At 41.5% G+C, this 27960-nt stretch overlaps 1 protein-coding gene across 4 annotated transcripts; it reads left to right on the top strand.

Moving 5' to 3' along the window:
* Window positions 1-514: 514 nt before the first annotated feature.
* ankhd1 (ankyrin repeat and KH domain containing 1) lies at window positions 515-27153 on the top strand. 4 transcript variants are annotated; one of them, XM_028458716.1, is made up of 39 exons: window positions 515-983; window positions 3592-3745; window positions 11083-11206; window positions 11372-11519; window positions 13544-13691; window positions 13770-14003; window positions 14118-14212; window positions 14999-15154; window positions 15328-15409; window positions 15609-15800; window positions 15920-16029; window positions 16390-16477; window positions 16751-16878; window positions 16995-17138; window positions 17253-17355; window positions 17440-17696; window positions 17794-18078; window positions 18149-18569; window positions 18662-18798; window positions 18920-19031; window positions 19115-19260; window positions 19350-19492; window positions 19624-19837; window positions 19978-20153; window positions 20340-20502; window positions 20582-20677; window positions 20792-20908; window positions 20999-21167; window positions 21263-21462; window positions 21550-21902; window positions 22159-22311; window positions 22450-22599; window positions 22947-24492; window positions 24609-24768; window positions 25478-25606; window positions 25703-25954; window positions 26032-26216; window positions 26286-26453; window positions 26540-27153. In XM_028458716.1, the coding sequence occupies exons 1-39, from the start codon at window positions 705-707 to the stop codon at window positions 26597-26599; spliced, it is 7977 nt and encodes a 2658-aa protein (XP_028314517.1). In that variant the 5' UTR covers window positions 515-704; the 3' UTR covers window positions 26600-27153. The 4 variants fall into 4 exon arrangements, with proteins under 4 accessions (XP_028314517.1, XP_028314516.1, XP_028314514.1 ...); XM_028458715.1 differs by having other exon boundaries at window positions 14993-15154; XM_028458713.1 differs by having other exon boundaries at window positions 11050-11206; window positions 14993-15154.
* The last annotated feature ends 807 nt before the right edge of the window (window positions 27154-27960 follow it).

The raw sequence follows: 27960 nt of genomic DNA, 5'->3' as shown, positions 1-27960 counted from the left end.
AAGAGTTTTCCTTATTATGTCATAATAATAATAGTCTTAATAATAGTCACTTGGTATGCATGATATGTTTATCTTATCTACTGATATTGCATTTTCTGAGTCAATGTGTTTACTATTCTCGATTTTATTTTCCTCGGTGCTTTAGCAACATTTTTAATTATTTTGCGGTGTTATCATACTTGTTGACACACAAAAAGTCACAAGTTCTTGTATTTAGCAATAGTGAAGCAGAGTCTGGGCCTTGTGCAAGAGGAATTCGATTTAAGGTGAAAACGCAGTAACTCTCGGTGCAACTCACACAACTTAACTTGTTTATATTAAACTGGAAACCAGTTAAGTTGGCCTCCCATGTCATGTCTTGACGTTCTTTCTACAGCCTCGTGATATTGGTAAACCTAACGTGACGTTGCGGTCTCACGTTTGACAAGCGTCAAAAGTAGCCAATTGGAAACTGAAGCTCATACTTCTAAGCCAATCATGTTAGAGATATTCCTTTCGGGGGCGGCATTTCTGAGAAACAGTGCGTATCGGGTTAGGTTGTTAGAAAGTTAATGGCTGGGGGAAAGAGATCCTCCTCAACCCTCGCTTCGGGAGAGTTTCTGGATTCCCTGAAGTAAAATCACACACATATCCCTGCAAAAAGGGCCCGGGTGGACGTTTAAGCGAAGAGCCAACTCGTTAACACAAGTATCGTCTACATAAGAATGCAGGATGCAGTAGCCGGGACGGCAATGCTGACCGACGGCTTCGAGGACGAGATTGACTCGGTGACTCCTCGCTCCCCGGTGGCAGGGATGGGGGTAGGAGCGACACCAACAGGAGTCGGACTAGGGGGCATTGGGATCGGTGTTGGTGGGAAGAAAGTCCGCCTGTATGGTGAACCAGGCGGGCCCGCCGCAGAAAGACTGGATTTCAAACTGGCGGCCGCGGCCGTCCTCTCCTCGGGTCCGGGATCCGGCAGCGACGAGGACGAGGTTTCAGAGGTAGCTAATGCTAAGCTAGTTAGCTAAGCCTACCCATAAAGCTAGGTTACATTCCTGTCTTAGCGCATTAGCTCGCAGTTGGCAGCCACCCCCTCCCAGGCCGCTGAAATCACGTCAAAATGACCCACTAAATAAAAGGGATAACACTCCACAATGTTTCAGATGCTTTTAAACGCTTCGGTGTTGGTAATGTCTGGTTAAACGAGGCAGTTGTTGACGCGAACCGGACAAAATGTTTTATTTATGCAGCGCAGGCTGTGCTCACGGCCTAGCTCGGGTGGAAGCGACGACGGCCTCGGACGGTGCTGTCGTCTTAGTAAACCCAGAAACAAGTTTGGACCTCTTCAAGCTGCTATTCTGGGTGTCTCTAAACCCCATGGAGGCACATAGTTAACCTAATCGCTGTCATTTTGTGGTTGTTCTGCTATTACGTCACTTTTCTAAATCATGTAAATGAACAGTGTTCGACCCTTTGCTAACTTTTTGATCTGCGCAGATTAAGACATGTGTTAAAACTACTCTGCTTTAAGATCAGACATTTAAACCAATACTTTGTTCTATCATATCGCATGCTTCTTCACATTACTTACGTTGTCATATTCGATTATTTAACTGTACTGTCACGCTAGGACAGGTGTAATGGCATGCTATCATGGCAGCCTGACATACCTGCAGCATGCTACATGTTAACCACACATGGGTCGTCATAAACACAGGCCTTTCAAAATGTGAATTTTTAGGTTCTGCAGAATGTTCCTCTAATATCTAGGACACAATATCTGTCAATACGTGCTTTGTTTGAAATTAGTACTCTGGTAAATTGTTATTATGGCTTAGCTTTGGATGCTATTGTCCCGTTATTGAGTTGACCATATCACATGACAGCAGTAGACAGTTAATCTAATCAAAAATCTGAGTTTTCACTAACCAGTTGAAAAAAACTATTTTGACCATGTTATGCACCTGAGCAAGTGATGTAAAACATAATTGGCGTACAGATCATTTAAGTTTATAAGATGGCATTTACTAGTCAGTTTTAAGTCAATATTTTTGGACTTGTTGAATACCCACGACTGCCATGACTCACCAGTAATCGTAGCAATGATACTAATGTGATTAATTCAAGGTTTTTGTTTTAGAGATCTATTCTGATAATGACATAATATGGGTATCTTCAATTCATACAAATAATTTGAACCGAAATTGCATAAACATGGTCTCCTTTGTGTTTTTATTTCCTCATGCTGGATGCTTCATTTGGCTGAAATGGTGTTTGTTGTTGTGTTTTACATCAGTGAAGCTATCACTGCTCCGTGCAGTAGCTAAAATCTGAGCCCCAGGATTTAGCAGATGCCATTCCAGGCCTGTTCAACTCTCTGGGTTACCAAACCGTGGAACTGTAGTTCATTGATTGTGAAGTCTTTTATTGTTTCTTGCTAATGAAGTCCTTCGTTTGAACTACATTCCCCATAGGTGACTGGGCTAGTTTGCTGTTGTTTTTCAGAATATAGATTAATTTCCCACTCACAACAATTGTCCCTGTCCATATTTCGTAAAAGGTTGTGGTTGTATGTGGACACTGTGAGATTTGTTAACTTTTAGACTTGTACAGCTGTGGTCAATCTTTTTATTTACAGTCCGATGTTATTGGTTTGAAATTTGAGCTTTTACCATGTTAGTCGTCTGATTTACCCACTTCAGGCTTGCATTATCTGTGGCACCCCTTATTGTTATTATAACTATTGTACTTTAATTTCTGTACAGAAAAATGACTATAAAAATCTCAAGACTAAATATGAATTCTCTTGGTGACAGTGTTTGAATAAATTATACGGGTTTGGGGTCAATCTTTTTAAATGCTAATATCAGCTTACAAAAACTAATTTGAACGTTGCCACAAAAGTAGTCTTTACAGTACTCAGACTTCCACTTCTAAATTCTATAAGTGGAATTGTATGGCTATATTCCTCCAGGACTTAAGTCAAATCAAAGCTATACTATAGAAGTTCCTCAAAATGTTTACTGTTCTGTCAGAAAACTGAAACAACCATTATCCTTCGGTTTAAATATTGATTCTTTGATCTCAAACTACAGAGAATACAAATGTAAACACAGCCAAACTTGACTACATAAACGTAAAAACATCCGGTTATCAAAATGTAGGTTAACTGGTGTTGATAATCATATCATAGATGCCAACAAAATAGCCGACGTGGCCAAAGCTTGCATATGAAGCTGTCGTGCTGTATTTGGGTTGCTAAATGTATCTTTAGGAGATGGGTGTAAATTCAGGCTCAAGGCTTCTTGTACTTTGACTTTCTTGTCCATGTGTTTCCTCTCTGAGGACAAACTACATGAACACTTCATTGACCTTTTCATTGTTTTAGTTTTGTATATGTGGAATAATCAAAATAAGTCCTAATTATATTTTTGGAAAATCCTTACCCTCGGGTGTTGCATTTTGTCCAAAATATCTCAATCTTTGCAGCACCAGTGGCCATTGATTGTGATTATTATTTACTAAGGACAGCAGTATTTCTGAAACTAACCTGATAGAGGTAGCCAAATGAGAAAAGCACAAATCTTGACTTTGTCCTGTCTCCACCAGGTGGAATCATTCATTTTGGACCAGGAAGACTTGGATAACCCCATAATGAAAACAGCTTCCGAGTTGCTGCTGTCCAGCGCCACAGATGGAGTAGATTTGAGAACTGTAGATCCAGAAACACAGGCCCGACTTGAAGCGCTCCTGGAAGCTGCAGGTACGATAACTGCATTTGTGCCCATTTGGCGCCACCTTTTTCCCCAAATAATTTTTCTCAAGCTATTCTTTAACATGCTTTATCCACTAATACAACATTCCACATGGTTTTGTCTTAGTTTTGTGGCCAGGTTTGATTCCCATTCCTTAGAAGAAGTGCAGAGCTGTTCAATATTACAATTACCTGTGGAAAACTCAAATCAAATCATTTGGTGGTGTGTTTTGCCCATAGTTTCAAAGTGATTTGGATAAGTTAGTTTAACTAGAACTTGTAATCTCAGTGTAAGTAGGTGTGTGTGGATTAATCCTGCAGGGCTTGGTGTCCTGGCCTCATTTGGGCCGGTGAACATTACCTTGCAGATTAACGCTGCAACACACTTGAGCCTCCACAGCATTCACAGTGCTTGTGTTGAACGGCTGATGGCTAATCTCATTCGATTCTCCTTTCACCCTGGCTATTTGAAAGCGAGTATACAGCAATTTGCATCACCTGTTTGCTCAAGAACGAGTAATACTACATATATTTTCATATGGTAGTTTTCTTACCTTTTTGTGTTAATTGGTATAACATAGCTGTTAATCAAGTAGTTTAGTGTAACTGTTTCTAGGATGAATTGGATTCCTGGTGTGTGTCGGGCTGAAAAAGGGGCAGCTAATTACAAATAAATATAAACAAATGTATCAATTGCTATTTTTTTTAATTTTATTTATATTTTAACTATACATACATACATACAGGTAACAATAAATACAAATGGGATGTACAGATTATCAATGCAGCAATCACAACCAATTAGTTCAATGTGCGTTTGATCATTTACAGATTATCATTTGCGCGGTCGGTCCTACTTATTTTTGTCGCATTTTTCAAATTGTTAATAATCACAAGGCTGGTAAAACCAAAAATGTGCCACTTACCTACCACCTGCACACGATTGTTAAACTTGAGCCTTTTATTTTTTTTGGGATGAGGAGAGGCTGTCAAAACCTTCTGCCGCCAAGGTTAATTTGGACTTCAAGGTTATTACCTATAAGATTTGTTTAATCTATAGCAAACTGGGCTAATAACTGCTTAGTATGTATACAGTCAGTTAGTTTATTTAGTGATTTCAATTAGGATATTAGATCAGGTTGTTAAAGCTTGCTGGTTATTCAAAATGATTGAGTATTTATTGATTTCAAGTTAGTTGTTCTGTTTTTATTGCTTGGCTAATAAGTTGATGCTGTAAAGTAATCATTAAGGGTCAGCTGACATACTTGTGTTAAATGCAAAATAGTTACTCATTGGTTATACAAGAAAGAATACAATTAGGACTAATGTTTGAACATTTCAAACATTTTTTTTTCCTCTAAATTATGTATTCAATCTTTGAAAAACCAAAAGAATATGAAATAAATCTTTACAGTGGATCATGTTGGTTTACATACATGTACAAGTAATCGGCCTGTCCCCATACAAGTTTTTTTTTAAACAAAGAATAAAAATAGGTGTAATGGTTGATGCCGGTGACTCATCGATACAGATATGATACTAATGCATGGCTGCCAAATTCTCATTCATGCCCTCCATTAAAAATATTAAATATGGACTCAAGGTTAGGAGAAAGGTGGCCAGGTTTTAGCAATTATATTTTCTTTTACCTTAGCTGAATTGAGGAAACAATTATCACCAGCATCTACTATGAGAAGAAAGCATGTTTTCAGAACTAGTGTTATAGTTTAGGCGTTTTAGAAAAAAAAAAAAAGTTTTCTGCCCTCTATTTAGATGTCGACCTGGTCTGTGTCTTAACCAACCCGTGTAGAATCTTTCAGGGAAATTATAGGGTCTGAAGAAGTCTTTCTACAGGTAAATAGGTTGAAACACTACCACAATCATTCAGGAAACACAAAATTAAGTTGAGATGTTGACACCCCTAGAATCCTCAGATCCAAACCAATGCATGGTCTATGACGCACAGAAATATGCAGAACCTCACACAGTTTTTATTTACATTTTGATTACTCATTTCTTTCTTTTGTAAAAAAAAAACACAGAAGGTTTTTGTTTAAGGGTCGTTATTAAGTCCAATTTCCCAATACAATTCCAATTATTGAAGCTTCAATTGGATTATGAACCGATTTTTGATTATCGGTTAATTTTTGGCTTATTGCTGAATTTTGATCTTCCATGTAACATCAGTCAGCTGCTGAATTATTTGATTTTTCTTTTGTGTAACACCTCACAGCCCCTTCGGTGTTGTGTAGTGTAATTGAGATATTTAAATTTATGGCTAGACGGTATACCCGGTTTATACCGAATACCGGTTTATATTTTCGTTATGAATTTTTAATATACCGCCGTACCGGTGTATTTGATTACACAACTTTCGTAACGCTACGCTGCGTTTCAGAACGGACCCTTTTCACTTCTAAATAGGAAGGTAAACAACACAATGGAAAGCTCTGACGCTGCATGTAAGCATGTGCCTGCGTGCGCATGCCTCTGCTACAGGAGAACAACACTCACGGACACAGAGGCAGGGTTAGCTTAGCATGTCGGCAGTTCGGCAGTAATACACAAAAAAAAGAGAGCAAAAGATCGCATTTTGTAATTCCTATTACGTGGAAGTAAGTCCTGGTGGAGCTGCAAACAAAACGCTACCTTATTCACCATAAGAAACCACCACACCACTGAGTATACGGCATTTAATGCTAGAAATCAAGCTAATGATAAAGTTAAGCTAGCGCAGCAAAGAGCCATTTGGGCTGCTGTTGCAAACTTGTATTACTACGAGTGTGGAATTATTCACTCATCATGACAGTAAAATAGACCATCCTAAGTCAATCTACCGCAGTAATTCATCTCTTATCTTTATCTTCATTTTTCTTTATCCTCTATCCTTTATTTATCCCTTATCCTTATATTTATCACTATTATTATTATTGCTGCTGGCTTGTGTTTTTGTGTTTTTGTTCCGCGCAATGACTACCAAGTCAAATTCCATGTGTATAATACAATAAACCTGATTCTCAACCAGTAGAAAATGCTGTGAACACTTGATTATGTGTAGAAAAAAAATACCGTCATATACCGTGAAACGGTTAGAATTTAGAAAAATATACATTTTTGGTCGTACCGCCCAGCCCTATCCTAATTGGAGGACTCGCTTGTTATGTATTACAATTTGAAAAATATAAATTTCCCAATTTCAAAGTTAAAAAGAAATCTATTCTGCAAAGTTCTTTCTATAAGAAATGAAAAAGGTGATTATATCAATCTATAAACAAAAACTGTAAAAAAAAAAAAAATACTGTTTGTGTTCATTTTATTCGTACAAAATTATTCAGCAGACAAAATATCACAGAAGTATCTAAAGTCAGTTCAGAGGTTCCCCACAGCAGATCCTGGATCAGCACCAGTACAGCCTTGGAACCCCCAGTCCCCACAAAAAAATGCCGATATGATTTAGGCTTTACACGATTAGGATTTTTGGGCCGATCACCGATCAGTGAGTTTAAAAAAAAAAAAAAAAAAACCATCTCTGATCAAGCGAATTCAAGTTGTTTTTTTTAGGTTTTTTTTCTGTGTCCACCTCTGTCCTAAAACGGACAGAAGTCTCCTGAAAGCGAAAGTAAACGGGAGTGCATCGCTCCGTTCTAGGACTCTCTCTAACATGCTTGGGCTGAATAAACAAAACAATCACGCACAAATACAAACACACACACTGTCCCTGTTTTCAGAGCCAGTAGACTGGGGAAGAAGTCCGTCACTCAGCCGCTCATTTTGGCTGTTCGCTCATAGGTTTTCACCTTTGTGCACAAATGTGAGTGAAATAAAGCCATGTCACTTAGAGCAAACAACTCTTCGGTGTAAATGAGACGATAAAACAATGCAATGGGAGCATCTACCCAAAGTTTCAACACGACTATGATGTCATTGATCGTATTGGAGAATTAAGACATTACAGCCGATCACATTAATTGCGTAAAATGCAAAATATCGGCCAATCCAATATAGCCGATCAGATCGGTGTAAAGCCTAATATGAATGCTCGCTTCACTCCCCCTGTTTTAAAATCCATTTAATTAACCTATAAACCTCATACTGTAGTGACTACTAAGATTGGGAATTTTCATTTTGTTGATCCGTTATGGCAGGCAACACTTCTATCACCAAAAGATGTAAAAGATGTGCTCCTGACATCTTGTTCCCGCAATATATCTGCAAAAGAGACATACACAATATTATTATAGGGATTTATACAACACTGCTGTAGGTGGTGCTTTATTGGGTTTTGAAGGTATTGCAAAGTGTTACTCTACATATTTACATCACTCTTGTTAGCAGTGCAATTTTAATTTAAAGTATTTCCTAATTAATTAAAATTTGGCCACCAATTGTTATCCTTTTTTTAAAATTCTTTGACCTTTTCAGATATATATTCTCAAAATGAAGTTGTACAATATTGATATCCTCCTAAGTAACACCAATGCTAAAGTTTGATTTAATTTTAATCTACAAATAAGGTTTTTGGTGAAATTAGTAATTTGTGGTTTAGTTGTCTTATGGCTCAGGTCTTGCCTTGGCAGGTCAGGATGAGCTTACTGACTAATAAATGTATTTCTCAATCACTATTAAAACTAGTGACAAATAAAATGACTCTCGGCCATTGGGGGTCTCGAGTGTGGATGGATATATTAGGCACAGAGTTAGTCATTAGCCTTCAAAGCTTGATATGGGACTAGGAAAAAAGGGCCTCCTTTAGGCTGACTGGCTACAACAATTCAAAACTGCTGCTCCTAACGGTTATTTCCACTGTACAGCGCTCTGTATCTATCAATGGGGTCCTAAGAAAGAAAAGGGGTAAACTGGCATTGATGCACGTGGTGAGTAAAGGGGCCCCTTGTGGTCTGATCCAACAGACGAGTTCCTGTAGCTCAGTTGTTTGGAGGTTAATACTTATATTGTGGGCCTTTTTATACTCCAAATGAAAAATTAAATATTTAAGGATCCACAGTGCGTATGGGTTTGGATTTGTAACGACTTTAAACAAATCTTTGTCTAATGGCTGATTTAATCCATCAAAGTTTGTATTTGAAAACTCAATGATACATTTATTTCTCAAGTTGTTGGTACTGTTATAACTGAAACAAAATTCACTTGTTAGCATTTTATCTTTATCTTATGCTATTCTTAATAATAATGACTAAATAATCTTGCAAATCTGTGAATTTGTGGTAAACATCTTTTTATTTATTCATTCAGCGTTACCTGTGTTTTGTTTTAGTCATCAAAGTTTTATATTTTGTCCTGAAGGAGTGGCTTTTATCAACAGTAGTTCACTGAACACAAGTTTTTACTAAGATGCATTTTACGCATGTATTTCAGTTACTGCTAAAGCAAAATGTCATTTGTTAATTTTTGGTAACATGAGATACAGTATATTAACCTCCTTTAATTGGAAGCAAAATCCCTGAAAAAAGCTACTTTTGAAGGTAAAGTGACTAATTTCAACTGTTTCACAATTTCACTATTGACTTATCAGTCATTTGTTGCAACTTTAGCAATACTAAAAACATAATATTTTGAATTGAACAATTATACTATCAAGAATTTCTTCATCTTATTCCAGGGCTTTTATTTCTTTGCGTTTACCTTCCTGATGACGTGTTTTTTGTGTACATATTTACAAATGAATTAGTGTGGCCTGATCCCTTGAAGTAGTCACCTAACACTCATCCTAGACTAGGTGTGAACCCATGTTCTTGGAGTTGTCCACGTGTGATTGAATCATTAAAGGTACATGCTAATGCTAGCTGTGAGCAGATTCTCGGTGCCTCCAGATTAGTATGAATAGCTGCTGTGTTTTCCCACGAAGCGTTTGGGGTATACACACCTGTCCTGACTCACTTTATTATAGCGCGACTCCATAGATGATCATGTTTGTGTAAACATTCCAAGCCTTTGGGTTAAGCTGACCATGACCAGGTGCATTTAAGTAAATAAGGAGTTTACTCTGAAGTGACTGTTGTTGAACTTTGCAGTTTTTACACAAGACACATAAATATGGTCAGGTTGAGATACATGCTTTTTCTTATAGGACAGTTATATTTTTTCGTTCATAAATTAAATTTGTTTTTTAGATTCTGGCAAAATGCTGTCATGAAGAAGTTTAACTGCGTGTCATATTTTAGGAGCATGGCCCTTATATTGTTTTCAATCGAAAGAAAACATCTTCCAATGGAGCCTGTTATGGTTTCCCTAGTAAACATTTACAAATAGTTATGCTTAGGAGAGCGAGAGAGATCGTAACATAAAAGGAGGACAACACACATCTTAATCTCAAAAGAAGCTCAATGTCCATTTTGCTCCAATGTGACAGAACTGCATTGTGGTCATTGAGAGTGTGACTTGGTTTCTTAGTTTAGGTGTTATTTAGTATAGAAAAAACCCAAGCCACTTTTTGTTGATTTGTCTATTTACTGTGGCATTGTTGCAACACATCAATCTCTGTGGACTCTTTAGTTTTGTTGAAAACTGCTGTGTTCATCTAAGAAAACATGATTCAGCAAAACATTAATTATCTACTTCCTTGACCCCTTTCTCTGATCCTTTGGCACTGTTGCGAAATCCTCATCTGAGTCACATCAAGTTTAGCTTGAGTTGCAGGCCTTGTGATGAGAACACTAGAGCACCTGAAGGAGCTCACTTGTGCTGTCTAATGGATGGGATGAAGCTGAGGCTGAAAAGTTCAAAGCTTTTCTTTCTCCTGGCACATCACGCTCACTCTAACACTGGCTCTTGCTTCCTCTCCTCTTCTTTGGGTCTTTGATGACAAATCCACCTACTGTAACACATTTTCCCTCACATATGGTACTGTTTTATTTCCATCTCCATGTTTATTTTACTCCTGACCACTGTCTCTGCCTTGTGTTATCCCATATTCCCTGTATTAGCCATACATCCAGTACGTACAATTTTCCTTGCTGCCATTAACAGCCAAAGTGCAACTAACATTCCCTCCTTCACTGCGTTCTTTTCAGATTTGTTTAAATAGATTTGTCCATATTTGTTAAGTGGATTTTTGATATTTTGACTCAAAATTAAGCATTAGATGATGCATTGAAAGTAGTGAAAGGAATTATTAAGCCATATTAATGAATGCTTGTGTGTGTTTTGTGTGTATATGTCTTTCCTCTTTGTGTTTGCTGCTACTAACCTTGGATTGGCTGGACTGGACTTGTTTCTTCATCTGGTCTGGTGTGGTTGCTCTCCCCCTGTGGTTTGCATTGCCTCTGCACCTCTGCGCTTTTGATGTTCGACAGGCATCGGTAAACTGTCCACTGCCGATGGTAAAGCTTTTGCAGACCCTGAGGTGCTACGCCGACTGACGTCGTCTGTGAGCTGCGCCCTGGACGAGGCTGCAGCCGCCCTGACCCGCATGAGAGCAGAGAACACGCTCAATGCCGGCCAAGCCGACAAGTATGTATCTCGCCCCAGCTGTAGAACAATCACTATGCTTTCAAATGTCAGCAGCCGGTACAGTGCAATGTTACACGTGTGTGAGTGTGCTTGCTCCTTAATGTGAGGCGTGTGTGTCTGCACCTGTCACAGTGGCAGTAATTGTAGCAGTCTGGTTATTTTCAGCCGTAGTTTAGCGGAGGCGTGTTCAGACGGGGACGTCAACGCCGTACGGAAGCTGCTCGATGAGGGACGGAGTGTCAACGAACACACGGAGGAAGGCGAGAGCCTGCTGTGCCTCGCCTGCTCGGCGGGCTACTACGAACTAGCACAGGTGTGGTCACAAATGCTTGAAGTAGAATATGATTTAACTAGTGTTAGAAGCAGGGTTGGGCTCAATTACATTTTTCAAATACAATTATGTCTTCAGTTGTCCATGTTCAATTACAATTAAATTATTATTACGGTGACCTGCATGTTTACCCAATTACTTTAACCCCACAAAACTTAACATTCCTCTTTTGTCTGTTTTTTGTTACCTTTTCTTATCTATCATCTAATTTGTTTTTCAGCTCTTGGTTATCTTGTTAAGGCTTCCTTATCCATGAAAATATAGGTATTCACGTTTTTAATGTGTGCTTCTGAGCCTTTTTTCTATCTGTATATCCCATGATTTAATTTTTTTCAATGGTAAAATTATCCTCATGTGAGCTGACAGGTAGTGGGAAAAGTTGATCTGAAACATATTTTAACAATTGTTAAAGCTGCAATATGTAGAACCGTGAGGCACTCTACACTCCCCCCTCCCCTCCTGAAAAATTCACCGGTCTTCTTGGGAACGCTTGTGTGCACACGCACAACTGTGGAACTTTTTGCGATTGTTTTCTCCATAGAGACTAGTAACAAATGTATGGACTTTATCTTGTGTTATTGGAGAGTTTTCTGATGTTCTAGAGGAGGGGTGTCCAAACTTTTTGAAAAGAGGGCCAGATTGAGCGAGGTGAAAATGTGTGGGGGCCAACCATTCACCCTGAAATTCTTTGATCCAATAACATCAAATGCAAATAAACTATTTTATGAACACTTTTCATTTATTCATTTGGAAATAAAATAAATCTAAATAAGTTTATATTAAAATCACTGCTTTTTATATGTGAAGATCACAAAATGAAGATAGAACATATGTCTGGGGAAAAAAAACAAACTTTCTGGAATATTAAATATATCTAGGTTCATGTGCAACATTACATATTATTCACTGTGAAATGCTCACTGTAAATTCAAAACATGTAAACACCAAGAATTATCTTGTATTTTTTTTTAAACTGTTGTCAATGGTGCTGGCGGGCCACATATTATTGATTTCATGACAGAGGCTGCGGGCCAGTGGAAATTTGAACACGGGCCGCAATTGGCCCCCGGGCAGGACTTTGGACATGCCTGTTCTAGAGACATGAAAGCACGTATCACTCGCTACTGTGAGGACAGTAAGAGGGCCAGAGTCGCTCCTCTCACACAAGCAGTTGTAGTCAAGCCCAGCTGATCAGAGCAGACAAACAACGTTCACACTGCAAATAAATTATGTCTGTTCTTTCCACCTTAGATAATTTTTAATAAGCTACTTAGTCTGTCTGATATCACTTTCTCTCTGACTCAGGGCGGACAGCGCTGACTGAAAGCGGATTGGGCGCAGTCAGCCGCATACCGAGTCACTTTATTTGCCTTGTAACAACTGTTAAGAGCCGCATTGGAGACTTGAGCTGGAATATAATGCTATGGGACTGTCCCTAATCTCAGCTCGGGAACTCGCATAGACTTTTGACGAGCAGCTCGAGCAGCCAATAGTAACGCTTAAAACAGCTCATGAGATCGCCCTGTTGGTAGGAAGATCTATTTCTAAAGCTTATTTACAGAGGCAGGAGAAGAGATTCACTGTCCATTCAGAACACTTTGGATTACAATATACAATACAATATAAGACGATTATGGATTTTTGACCAAATAAAACACAATGAAAGTACATACTGCAGCTTTAACTACGTATGTGTAAGTCATAGAACTGTAATAGGGTTCTCCAGGTTTGCGTTTAGTCAAATTTTAAATGACAGTTTTTATAGAATGTTTGTGTCAATTAAAAATACAATGTCATTTACCTGAACTCAGCTACAATTCAATTACGATTACAGCAGCAACAGATTTTTTCTGTTATGACATAATCGTGAGTTACGCAATTACAATTATAATTGACCCCAGCCCTGGTTAGATGTCTAACCAGTATTTTGTAAACATGATGTCATGCTGTAAAGACAAGTTAGAGGTGTTTATTTTTTTGTAGTCTAAATCTTTTCTGTGCTGTAGGTGTTGCTGGCTATGCACGCCAATGTGGAGGACAGGGGCATCAAAGGAGACATTACGCCACTCATGGCTGCAGCCAGTGGAGGATACGGAGACATCGTAAAGCTTCTCCTGGTCCATGGAGCAGACGTTAACGCACAGTCCTCCACAGGTGCAACTTTAACTTCCCCTTCCTGTGTGGTGGCTGGACGTGCAGTACTTTGTTGTGATACGTTGCTTTCTCTTCCAGGCAACACAGCGCTGACCTACGCCTGTGCTGGCGGCTTTGTGGATGTGGTGAAGGTGCTACTGAAGGAGGGCGCCAACATTGAGGACCACAATGAGAACGGACACACCCCTCTCATGGAGGCAGCCAGTGCTGGGCATGTGGAGGTGGCCCGGGTACTCCTGGAGTACGGCGCTGGCATCAACACACACTCCAACGAGTTCAAAGAGAGCGCTCTCACACTCGCATGCTACAAAGGTTTGAGGACATTTAGTTTTCTTTTATCATATAGCATATGTCCTGTTGGTAATGTAAAATACTAACCACTCAAGCAAAAGAAATAAGGAGCAACTGTTTTTTTTTCTTCTGCAGGTCACTTAGATATGGTGCGCTTTCTGTTAGAGGCTGGAGCAGATCAGGAACATAAAACAGATGAGATGCACACAGCACTAATGGAAGCCTGCATGGTGAGCATCTGACCCAAGCCTTGCTACAGTTAGTTCAGTGGTTCCCAGCCTTTTTGGATCTTAACCCCATTTTGACATCTAGGATTTTTGCCGACCCCAAAGACATTTTTTGTTCTAATTACTTTTTGATAATGTTTGTTCTACTATATTGGGTTATTGGGTCAATGACGCGATGCCTAAATATTCTGTCAACTGCATTTCTTTTAGTTAAGAATGATTTAAATGTATAAAAGATACCAAATATGTAGTACCTTAGTATATATGTGCAGTTTTTTTTGTTGTTTTTTTTTTAAATGTTACTGAATAAATTACTTCTCTAAGGTGTAGTGACAAGCACTGCATGTTATTATTATTATTATTAACTAGATTCACATTTGGCAAAGTGAAAGTATTGAATACAGTTGTTAAGATTGTGTTTTAATTTGAAAATTGATTATAATAAAAAATCTAAAATGTTATTCTATTCAGCATCAATTTTGATAAGTTCTAAATTAATCAAAAGAATCAAACCAGCCTTATATGTAACCTATATGGTTGAATGAAAAGGCAAATAAAAATGTAATCTATATTGTAATTTTCTCTCTGCTCCATGTAATAAAAACACAATGCATAATTTTGCAAGTCTAGACTCAGCTGGTTATTTCCTTAAAGGTCATCAGTATTTATTAATATATCACATTATTTTTTGAAGTTGTTTGTTAAAGCTCAGAGGGTTTAATGGAAAGTTCCGTTTCATGTTTATTCTGGTGCTTATCTCTACATTCTCCGTGTGTCTCGCTGTCCCAGGACGGCCATGTGGAGGTGGCACGGCTGCTGTTGGACAGCGGCGCACAGGTCAACATGCCAGCTGATTCCTTTGAGTCGCCTCTCACCCTGGCAGCTTGTGGAGGACACGTGGAGCTGGCTGCCCTGCTCATAGAGAGGGGGGCCAACTTGGAAGAGGTGTGTGAGCGGTGGGAAAAACCAGCTGAAAACTTGAACTAATAGCTGAAAATGTATATCCCTTTTGAGGAAACGAGTAAAAAGGATCCATACAATAAATTAGGTGTATATTAACATCACTTGTACTTGTAATTAGTTTAATTCTGTCTGTTAATGATTGTGTTTGTGTTTAGGTTAATGATGAGGGCTACACCCCTTTAATGGAAGCTGCTAGAGAAGGCCATGAAGAGATGGTAGCTCTGTTGCTGGCTCAAGGTAGAAATCACTCATTACACGTGTTTAAGAAAACAAAAATCAAATAAATAGTCAGGTTTGGTGTTAGATGTTATGCCACAACATTTTGGCTGTGCCTGAAATTGAGCAAAAAAACACCCAAAATGCTTCAGAGGGATATGATATGAATGATGTCCATTGATCAGTTTTTGATACTCAGCGATCACAAACTTTTCACAAGGTGCTAACATCAACGCCCAGACGGAAGAGACCCAGGAGACGGCTTTGACTCTAGCGTGTTGCGGCGGCTTCTTGGAAGTGGCTGACTTCCTCATTAAGGCAGGCGCTGACATCGAGCTCGGCTGCTCTACTCCTCTGATGGAGGCTGCACAGGAAGGCCATCTGGAGCTGGTCAAATACCTGCTAGCTGCAGGTAAGTTGAACCAAAAGAACGAATAATCAGCATCAGATGTCAAAGAGGAAATTTGAATGTATGGCTACAAAGTAAAACCAGTTTTATAGGTAATGTATTGGTTGGGTTTTCTTTTTCAGGAGCAAATGTACATGCCACTACAGCAACAGGAGACACGGCATTAACGTACGCTTGTGAGAATGGACACACTGACGTGGCAGATGTGCTGCTGCAGGCTGGAGCCAACTTGGTACAATACAATGTTATATCGTTAAACGTTTTATCCCTTAAGGCCTGTGGCACGCACACACGCGCGCACACACACACACACACACACACACACACACACACACACACACACACACACACACACACACACACACACACACACACACACACACACACACACACACACACACACACACACACACACACACACACACACGAAGAATCTACATTTATGAGTTCAGATTGTTTTAAAAAAAAATTCACAAATTTATTGGTAGAACTGAGCAATTTTCTTTTTGTTGCCAAGTCATCTGATTTGATATTTTAGTATAAAACACCTTCTTTGTTCAACTTTGTTCTGAACTTCATGTTTATCCACCAGGAGCACGAGTCTGAAGGTGGACGAACACCCTTAATGAAGGCAGCGAGGGCAGGGCATCTCTGCACTGTGCAGTTTCTCATCAGCAAAGGTCTGTTCACATGACTGATAATCAATACATTTGTATTAAAACATTTATTCAATCAGATTTTTGCCATTCTTTAGTCGGAAATTATTTCAACATCATAGGAAGCATTTTAAAATTATATGTTTACTTCCATATTAGAGACAAAGTATTTTATAACTTTGTATATTTCAATGTCATTTTTATATTATATTTTTGCCTTATTGTTGTGTATGATTCATTAATTCTCATATTTTCTGCAGTACATAATTTTTTAAAAGACATTGTCCTTCTGTTTAGGTGCTAATGTCAACAGAGCTACTGCCAACAATGATCACACAGTGGTGTCTTTGGCCTGTGCTGGAGGACATCTGGCTGTGGTGGAGTTGCTGCTGGCACATGGAGCAGATCCTACACACAGACTCAAAGTAATGCTCTCAATCTGGATTACAAATGGTTTAATTAGTGATAATGTTTCATAAAGACTCATATGGGATAAACTACACAATAATGCATACGTTGTGTTTTTGTTTTCTTTCTTTAGGATGGTTCGACCATGTTGATAGAAGCTGCTAAGGGTGGCCACACGAATGTGGTGTCCTACCTGTTGGACTACCCCAACAACATCCTGTCTGTCCCAGCCCCTGACCTGTCCCAACTCACTCCTCCTTCACAAGATGCCTCTCAGGTAACAACAATTTCGATTTACATGTTTAATCTCCTGTGAGATGCACATCTATTCAGTTAAGACTCCAAATCAGTTTGGATCTCTGAACATGAATACGTCCTCTGCCAAAAACAGGTCCCTCGTGTCCCATTTCAAGCTCTCCCCATGGTAGTACCCCCTCAGGAGCCCGACCGAACCCCATCAAATATCGCTACGCCGCCACCCATCTCCAGCAAAGGTAAACAGTGCTGCATGTCACATTCTCAAAAATCTTCAGAGCTTTTGTAACTTAACTGAACTAACCTTTACTCTCCAAATTCAGCCGTCTCCAAACAAAGGCAGGCGGCTCTTCAGCCTGGTGTGCCCTGCTCAGTTGGTCGAGGTCCTGAAGCAGAGCCGCCTTCTCACTCACGCCAGCCACTGGAGTGCATCGTGGAGGAGACGGAGGGAAAGTTGAACGAGTTGGGTCAGAGAATTAGCGCCATCGAGAAGGCTCAGCTACAGTCACTTGAACTCATTCAGGGGGAGCCGCTTACCAAAGACAAGATTGAAGAACTAAAAAAGAGCAGAGAGGAGCAGGTACGATGCCTTGGAGAGATTACATTTTATTGCACGTGGACTTATTTACACCTATTTATTTGATTGTTTGGAATAATTTGGATTTTATTCTCTGCAGGTGCAGAAAAAGAAGAAAATCTTGAAGGAGTTGCAAAAAGTGGAGCGCCAGCTGCAGCTGAAAACACAGCAACAGTTCACCAAAGAGTACATGGAAGCAAAGGGCTTAAAGGAGGATCAGGAGGCAGGACAAAGCCAGGGTCCCGGTCCGGGGCCCGGAACCATGTCTGCTCCAGGGCTTCTTCCGATCGCACCAGGTGCCCAAGTACGCACAGGCTCTGACACGGATGACGAAGGTCAGAAGGATGAAGAGCAGGAAGATCAACAGGAAGAGGAGGGAGACGAGGTCGGCTCTTCATTAAATTATATTCATGGTTGTTTTTGTAGATCAGAGTCTTACATTGCTTTATGTACAGGACGAGGTTGATGTAGATGACTATGAGAGCTCAGAAGGTGACGAGGAGGATGGAGAGGAAGATGGTTATCCTAAACTTCCTCAGGTGGGCACAATTCTGTACAGAGATGGGCCACAGCAGCCTCCTCTTCCTCCATCGCCACAGACTCAGCCCCAACCTCCTCCTCCACCTCTTCAGACGGCCTTTGTCCCCATCCAGCTCTTACCAGACTACAACCCAGCCGACTTCCCGGGAAACACAAGCCCGGAGTTGCAAAGGGTCCTGGTGGGACAACAGATGCTGGGCCAGCAGCAGCAACAGAGTCCAACTCAGCAGCTGGCTGGGTTAAGCCCAGGTATGATACCTCAGCAGGCTTCAGATGGGCTCATGGTAGCTACACCTGCACAGACGCTCACAGACACGCTGGATGACATCATGGCAGGTGGGTGTGGCTTTTGTTTTTAAGTTGGACATCAATAATGGACAGAGGACTCTTCATGCAGTGTTTGTTTGGCTGCTGGTTTTGTGTTGCAGCTGTGAGTAGCCGCGTGCCCATGATGAACACTACGTCACCCACGCCCCTCTCCCAGCCTCCCACACAGACGCCTGCAAACATCGCCAATCCGCCTTCAGTCCTGCCCCTCTACCCCTCTGTTGACATTGACGCACATGTAAAACATCTTTTCAGACTTCTTTACCGATGTTTTCTAATTTTGACTTTAAAAATGTGCACATTTATGCAAAAGGTAAGGTGATGTATGAAAAGATTGTTTCCCCCCACCCCTCCCTTAGACGGAGAGTAATCATGACACAGCACTGACATTAGCCTGTGCAGGGGGTCATGAGGAGCTTGTGTCTGTCTTAATAGCGCGAGGAGCCAACATTGAACATCGGGACAAAAAAGGTAAATGGTGGTTGAGAAATTATATGTTTTGAGCTCTTTGGTAATTATTTGTGAAACTGTCACTATTTCACTGTTTTCCACAGGTTTTACCCCCCTAATCCTCGCTGCCACAGCAGGCCATGTAGGCGTGGTGGAGGTGCTCCTGGACAAAGGGGGTGACATTGAGGCTCAGTCAGAAAGAACCAAAGACACGCCCCTTTCTCTGGCCTGCTCTGGGGGACGTCAGGAGGTACAAACACTACAAGTTTGTGGAATAAATGTGCTATTGTGCAAAGTTGCCACAAATGTAACTTTCTTGTTGTACTCATAAAAAAACAGGTTGTTGAGCTGCTGCTGCTGCGAGGAGCCAATAAGGAACATCGCAACGTTTCAGACTACACGCCCCTTAGCCTTGCTGCTTCTGGTGGTTACGTCAACATCATCAAAATACTCCTCAACGCTGGAGCTGAGATCAACTCCAGGTAAGTTAATGTGCAAAATATTTTTTTATAAATCTCAAAATTCTTCTTGTATAACAATAAATCTACAAAAGTAAAATATTTCTCGTGATTAAAAAAAGATTCTTTAATAATAGATAAATCTATGTTTACAGGACTGGCAGTAAGCTGGGAATCTCTCCCCTGATGCTGGCGGCGATGAATGGACATGTGCCAGCAGTGAAGTTGTTGTTGGATATGGGCTCTGATATCAATGCCCAAATTGAGACCAACAGAAACACAGCGCTGACACTCGCCTGCTTTCAAGGTCGTGCAGAAGTTGTTAGTCTGCTGCTTGATCGCAAGGCCAACGTCGAGCATCGTGCTAAGGTGAGGAGCTCTAACTACTTTGCCATGAAGAGAAATCCTTTCAAAAGGAAACATCCCCAATTCAAACTTGGTATAAACTAGTTTTTGTGTATTTCATTTGGATAAACTATTAAATAGTGCTAATTCCTGTCATTTCTCAGACTGGTCTTACTCCTTTAATGGAGGCAGCATCAGGAGGTTATGCAGAGGTGGGCCGAGTGCTGCTGGACAAAGGTGCCGACGTCAATGCTCCACCTGTTCCTTCTTCCAGAGACACGGCCCTCACCATTGCTGCAGACAAGGGCCACTATAAGTTTTGTGAGCTACTCATCAACAGGTCTGTACAGCTCTAGCTTTTTAATAAGCTGTAATGTTAAAATTAAAGTTACTTTAAGTCTCTACAGCTATTTAAAATAATTAAAGAGAAAATTGTATTTGAGTGTTGAATTTTTTTTTTTTCTATTTGAACAAAAATATTATGGGAAATGCTTATCACTATACTGACTGAGTTCTTTTCTTCCAGGAGTGCTCATATTGATGTTAGAAACAAGAAAGGGAACACCCCTCTTTGGCTTGCAGCAAACGGTGGTCATTTCGATGTGGTCCAACTTCTGGTGCACGCAACTGCTGATGTGGATGCAGCAGACAACCGCAAGATTACCCCCCTCATGGCTGCTTTTCGCAAGGTGCCCAGTCGGCAAAAACCTCACAATGCGTTGGTGGTGAACATGCAATATTCTAACCCTTTTGTATTTTTTGCCTCAGGGTCATGTGAAGGTGGTTCAGTATCTTGTTAAGGAGGTCAACCAGTTTCCATCAGACATCGAGTGCATGAGATATATCGCCACCATCGCAGATAAGGTACGTATTGATTTGTACCCTATTTGCCGCCATTAGTGGATTACAGATCTTGACCTGACTGAGTAGGAGATATTCAGATAAAAGCACGGCAGTGACTCTAACTGTTCCCTACAGGAGCTATTGAAGAAGTGTCACCAGTGCATGGAGACCATCGTTAAAGCTAAAGACCAGCAGGCGGCCGAGGCCAATAAGAACGCTAGCATTCTGCTGAAGGAGCTGGACTTGGAAAAGGTAATGTCTCATTATTGTGGCTAATGGGTAGTCATTTAAATAGGATGCACTAATGAGGGAAGCTTTTAAACATGATGTTGTATGAAACAGTCCAGAGAAGAGAGCAAAAAGCAGGCCCTGGCTGCCAAGCGTGAAAAGAGGAAGGAAAAACGCAAGAAGAAGAAAGAAGAGCAGAAGCGGAAGCTGGAGGAAGAAGAGGGCCAGAAAACCAAGGACGATTCGTCTGAGATGCAGGAACAGAAAGATGATTCAGCTGATGGTAACTTCACAGCACAACGTGTTACTTAACTTTGAGATGAGTTGGATATTTACAGATTTGCAGAATAATCTTAAATTCCTCATCTTCTCTCTCAGAAGCAGAGGTTCCTATTGAACCTCCCAGTGCAACCACCACCACCACCATCGGTATATCTGCCACCTCCACCACTTTCACTACAGCCTTTGGTAAGAAGAGAGCAAGTGTGGCCACGACCCCGAGCACAAACCGTAAAAACAAAAAGAACAAGACCAGGGATTCTGTGCCGAATGAACCAATCATATTACAGGATCCACAGGTGAGCTGTTCTGTTTCTACGCCGTTTATTTTAGTGACAATCCACTTCAAAACTGGAAAAAATATAAACGATGCCTTTTTTGCTCAGGTTGCACTTGCACAGCACAAGGCTGACAAGAACAAGATCCATGGTGAGCCTCTGGGTGGAGGTGGGGGAGTGACGGGAGGCAACAGTGACTCGGACACCTTGGACAGCACCGACTGTGCCAGTGAGAGCAGCAGCAGTGGGGGCAAGAGCCAGGAGCTCAACTACCTCCCTGACCTCACTTCCTCCACCTCATCTTCCTCCTCATCCTCCTCATCGTCCTCAGCCCCGTCGTCCTTAGCAGCCCAATCACAGACCTTCCTCCCTGGCCCTGAGAAAAGACACTGTCCTCAGCCGCAGCCTGAAGGCAAAGTGGACCATAAGGTCACAGTGTCCATCTCAAAACCAGCGCACAAGTGAGTCTACTACTGAAGTGTAAACTATTGCTCTGTGTTTCTGAAACACTCTTTTTCAGAAAACAGTTTAAAACATCAATATCAACTGCCTCCCATTAAATAATCTTAAAATCTTCAATGACTTCCTGTTGATATGTTTATCTCATCAAATGGGTGTGACTTTTTTTATTCTGTTTAGGGTTGTGTGATCATTCTCTACTGTAATCTGGTGTTTTTAGACCGGTTTGTCATTGGTTATCTCTGTGATTTGTTACAGAGCTCTGGATGCTGGCGACTCCACCATCAACTCATTGCCCTCTCCATTCAAGACAATTGCTCTTCCTGTCACGTCACCCAGCAGTAAGCTCAGCCTCACAAGTCCAAAGAGAGGCCAGAAGAGAGAAGAAGGGTGGAAGGAGGTAGTCAGAAGGTCAGTTTACAACCTCAAGACATTTTAACATCATACAACAGATGAACTTGGCATTTTAAAGGTTGAGGGAGATGCATAGAGTTTAGCTTTGTCCTAACAGATGATTGACATGTTCACGCTTACATATCCACTGTCTAGGTCAAAGAAACTGTCTGTGCCTGCCTCTGTGGTGTCACGGATTATGGGTCGGGGAGGCTGCAACATCACAGCTATCCAGGATGTGACAGGAGCTCACATTGACGTGGACAAACAGAAGGACAAAAATGGAGAGCGAATGATCACCATTAGGTGAGGATATTGTCCTCTACTCCAGTGGTTCTCAACCTTTTTTTGCTCAAGTAACCCCTTTCTCTTATTTCTGAATCCAAGTATCCCCTTTGTCTGAGTACAATATTTTGCTCAGAATACTGTGAAAAAAGAACTATAGAACATAATGACCGAATTAATGAGTGATGACACACTTTTTAATTAATATTGTTTTGTAAATAAGTTGAATGAAACAGTATTTAGTGGCTCCTGTGAGACCAAGACTGATCCTTGTATATTCAGTTCATGATCTAATCAAGATCATTTGTGTAAATTATTCTCTTCACACTTCATGACATATTCTGATCATGTACTGTGTTTTTCTGCAGGGGAGGTACAGAGTCTACACGGTATGCAGTCCAGCTAATCAACGCTTTGATCCAGGACCCAGCCAAAGAGCTGGAGGATCTGATTCCCAGAAATCACATCCGAGCCCCAGGCTCTAAAACGAGTGCAGTCTCCTTCTCTAGTACCTCAGGAGTCACCAGTGGTTCAAACCCTGGTTCTAAGGCTTTGAGCTCATTGGTCACCTCTTCTGGCGTCTCTTTTCAGCCCTCCTCCTCTTCATCTTCATCCTCCTCTCAGGCAGGGGGAAAACTCGGCAAGGGGCTCTCATCAAATGTCAGACAGCCCTTCCCAGTGTCCCTGCCCCTGGCGTACACCAACCCTCATTTGGCTCTACTGGCACAGACCATGCACCAGATCAGACACCCTCGACTACCGATGGCTCAGTTTGGCGGCACGTTTCCTCCCGCTGCCAGCACCTGGGGACCATTCCCCGTGCGCCCTGTGAGCCCCGGCAGTGCTAACAGTTCCCCTAAACACAACGGAGGAACCAGCAGCTCTGGAGCACAGGCAAGACCCAACTCCATCCATAGTGAAAACAACAGCGCATCCACTTCAGGAGCCCCAGTCTCCATCATCAACACCCCCACCACCAGTGCTCCCATCACGTGTGCAGGGTCTTCTTCGCCTCATACCCCAAATCCTACTCCGTATCAGTCGAACACCACTCCATCTTCAGTGAGAAAGCAGCTGTTCACCACTGATCCCAAGCCTACTGGCATCTGTCCAGTCTCTGCTGCTGCCTCCAGCAGCAATAACACAGTGCGTGGCACTGGCTCACCGGCTCATCACAATTCAACCACAACTGCATCTAATGCCCCTCAGCAAGCAGTCGGACCTATTTCACAGCCCTCGATCCAGCCACCCAAAGCAGAGCCCAGTAACGTCTCCCTTCCTGGTAAAGATAAGTCTTTGCTTCCTGTAGAGAACCAAGTGGCCCCAGTCAGTGAGAGCATCAGCTCTGTCGGCTTCAACCCCCCTGCAATGGCTTTGGTTCAGAAACCAGAGACACGGCAGCAGTTACCACCACCTCCTTCTTCTGCCCCCTCCTCAGAGGCATCACCAGCTCTCCTTAATCCACATCCCAGCGCCCACCTTCCCACAGCGCCCCCTCTTGTCGTCTCTCACAACATTGCACTTCCCAACAACACTGTACCGCACTTATCTGCCCCAGCGCCCAGAGTCTCTCATCGTATGCAGCCACAAGGGCCTTACTACTCCCTTACTGAGCAGCAGCAGACGCAGCAGCAACAGACGCAGCAGCAGTCTGTGTTTGTACCCTTTAGTGCTCAGCAGGAACCCCTAAAACCAGCTCATAGTCAGACGTCCCAGCCTCAGAATCTGCCTCCACAAGTCCAGGCTCCGGTACAAACCCAGGCCCCGGGCTCCCATCAGGTCTCTGCTAATCTGAGCATGATTAATGGCTCCCAGACGCAACATGTCACCAGTGCAGGCAAACCACCTCCGATACCACCCAACTTTGGTCCTGCGGGTTTCTTCAATTATAGCATCTTTAATACCAACAACCAGGTCTGTGGGGCCTTTTTGACTCACACATTTTTATTTTCTTAATTGTAACATTTAAAATTGTTACAAATGTAAAGTCAATTCGTCAGTTTTTAACAGAACATGACTTTGCTCTACAGGTGGGAAACAGTCAGATGTGGGGTCCGTGTCATCTGCCTACACGATCTCCACCAGAGCAGTCGTACATGATGGAGAACATGATGCCGCCACCTCCTCCAGACAGCTCTAAAGCCCCAGGTTACCGCTCTGCCTCCCAGAGGATGGTCAACAGTCCCATCGGTACCATCACTACACAGTTTCTCCTTATTTGAAAAGGAATCATTCTTTTTGATGCCACTTTATTTATTTTTTATTCCCCGCCACAAAGTGGAAGGGGGATATAGATTTGGGCTCCGTCCGTCCATGTTAAAGGGGACAGCTTTTCTCAGAAACTGTTTAAGATAGGTTAGCCAAATGGAGTTCGAAAATGAGAAACGCTTAATTATTTTTTCCGGAGTTATTGCCCTTGTTCCGTTTTTTTTTGGTGGGGAAATGTTGATGACTGTCTTCTTGTTTATTTTTTTGCTTTTATTAGGAAAGGCAGATTTAAATGATAACATAGCAGCTTTTTTTTGTACATGAGTTTACAAAGAGACTCTTTCCAAGAGAAGGAAGATATAGAAAATAAAAAGGGAAAAGAATACAAACTGTTAAACCCAACACGTGTAACAGGTTAAACCTCACAATAAGAGTTTGTGGTGTCAGTCAAGCAGATGGGAATGATTCTCTACAAAAAGAACACAGAAAGTGGACCATCATAAAAAGTCAGCTCTAAATTAGGATATGTAATTTATGAATTTGTTATAACTTTTGTAGAATTTTCTCTTTTTGGGTCTTTAAGCATTAGGTTAGTTTGATGCACATCAGTTTAGACAGAATACAAGGAGCAGTGTAAATAAGAACAACTTGTAATGAGCATTTCATTGAAATAGTCTTCTTTTCCTGTCAGTGCCTGCAGCGTTGACCAGCTTTGCCACCAGTATCACTGGTAGTCCAGTATACTTGTCTGGTCATGCAGCCCCTGGCGCACCGTCATTCAGCAGACAGCACTTTTCTCCTCACCCATGGAACCCATCTGGTACGTTGCTCCTAACACCCGTTATTCATTAATTAGTTCTTGTTACTATGTTATCGGTCTTCTTAAACCCATTGGTATTTCTATTATTCCCTGCAGGCGAGTCTCCTGTCCCACCTCCCTCCACAGTGTCGTCCTCGGCCCACTCCACTGCTGCTGTCGCCCCTCCTCCACAGCCGAAACCCGGCAGCTCCTCGCAGCAGGACCGAAAGGTGCCCCCACCCATCGGAACTGAGAGGTTGGCCAGGATCAGACAGACGGGCTCAGTCAACCCCCCCCTGCTGACGACGAGCTACACTGCCTCTGTGGGTCAGGGTGGGATTTGGTCGTTTGGGGTTGGCAGTGCTTCAGGTGAGTTCTGTGATTGGCTGACAATGGTCACGCAGGTGAGAGATTAATGTGCGTTTGTTTGGTGTCTTTTGATTCAGAAGCCATGTCTGGTTGGTCACAGCCTCTGATGAGCAGTCACATGATGCACCCACATCTGCAGGCGGAGCAGTCGGCCTTTTCCCAACACCAGCCTATGGAACAGGATGATACAGGTATCGCAAGCCCTGCTAACAACTATCATCAGGCCCAGCATTTGCCCAACAATTACATGGACTTCCCAAAGGTACATTTATTGCATATTGGATCAATTTTGCTCTTTTGTGCACATGTTTAACCAGTTTATTCTGAACAGGGGATGCCTATGTCGATGTATGGGGGAGCTATGCTTCCACCTCACCCCCCTATGGCAGAGGGGGCGGGGGGCCCGATGTACAATGGTTTGCACGCCGGTGACCCTGCATGGAACCCCATAATCAAAGTGGTCCCTAATAATGCAGAGAACTCTGACCCACAACAGCAGGCACGTTGTGAACGGAGACAAATAATTTTCATTTCTTGTCATTGAACAGATGTTTTTCTAACAGCTGTTTGTTGGCTCTTCATCAGGTGTGGCCTGGTACCTGGGCTCCTCATGTGGGAAACGTGCACCTGAACCACGTCAACTAGACGGCGTCCAAAGCAATCAATCGCACACCGCATGACCCACAGTGCAAATGTTCAATACCAACAAATGAATTTGACCGAATTAGACGAAGCAAAACAAATGAAATCACAACGTGTAAACTTATTTTAGACCTGGAAGTGCAGAACAGAGGTTGAAGAATTGGAAGGTCTCTTGACGCCATTCTTTGATGTGCCTATCTCAAACTAGGAAAAAGAAAAATGATGCAAGCAAACATGCGCGATGATCCTCTGTTCAACAGGATCCATTCTTTGCGTAGTTTAGCAATTTTCGACTCAAACTCATGTACACCGTTCTTGGGCTGCAAAGGGGCTCCACACGAAGTAGCTGTCTGAACTTGGCCCAGAACTAGTTGATGATTACCTAAAGAGAAAGAGAAATCAGAACCTTTTAGAGTGGTAAAGACATGTATAATTGTTTACATACTAAAAAGGGTTAAAATGAGAGTAAATTTCATGTCGTATAGTGGCTCTACTTTATGTAGCCTGTATTAATGTGAAATATTTACCTTAATATTCAATAAAAAGGTTGAAAAATATGTTTTTTCTCTGGTTGACTTTTTTTAAAATGTCATTTTCTTTGATAATGTGTAGCTTTGTGAGATACGGGGAGTTGTATCTGGCTTCATTTTCCTTCTGTTCACATCCTAACCTGAATGCTTGGTGGATTGTGGTGAGCTAATATCTATCGTAAGCAATTTGGGTTTAGATATGTTTATTACTAAGTAAAAAGATAATTACTGGAAAGCCAGCGAATGCACATTTCCTGATCTATGTTAAATAATCTACAAATGTATGAAAATTATTATATTAAAAACATATTTCCCTATTAAGTGGGTCAACAAAAATGGATGGATGGGACATATTTCCTTATTATGCAACATAAGTTAAGGCAGCTGATTTGCCCCAATTCTGAATGGGCTGAAGAACTACAACAGCATACTACAGCCTGTGTCAGTGTAAAGAACACAAATGTCCTGGAGGTGATTTTTCTCACCCATTTATTTTATTTATGCAACTAAAAAAACATCACAACTGTAAACAGACATGTACAGCAACACAGATGCCTAGGCAATATACTGTCAGTCTATTCCATCTTTCCATTATTTCAAGTTCAGTCCTCCCTTCAGATTATTGGTGTTTTGTTTTATTTTGTCTATTTATCCTTGAACTTGGCTTCTAGTTTTGAGAAATGTCAACGTTTCCGATATATAAAGATTACAACAATTGGTATAAAGTGACACAATTCAACAATTCGCTGTCAAATGTTTGTTTTGGGGCATCTTTTTTTTCTCCTTTTCCTGGTGTTTACATCTTGCTTTTCCTTGTTTTAAGCTGCTCTTAAT

This window comes from Gouania willdenowi, chromosome 10, assembly GCF_900634775.1.
Source record: "Gouania willdenowi chromosome 10, fGouWil2.1, whole genome shotgun sequence".
Lineage (NCBI taxonomy): Eukaryota > Metazoa > Chordata > Actinopteri > Blenniiformes > Gobiesocidae > Gouania > Gouania willdenowi.
The sequence above is the reverse complement of the archived record's forward strand: the minus strand, read 5'-3'. Positions and strand labels throughout refer to the sequence as shown.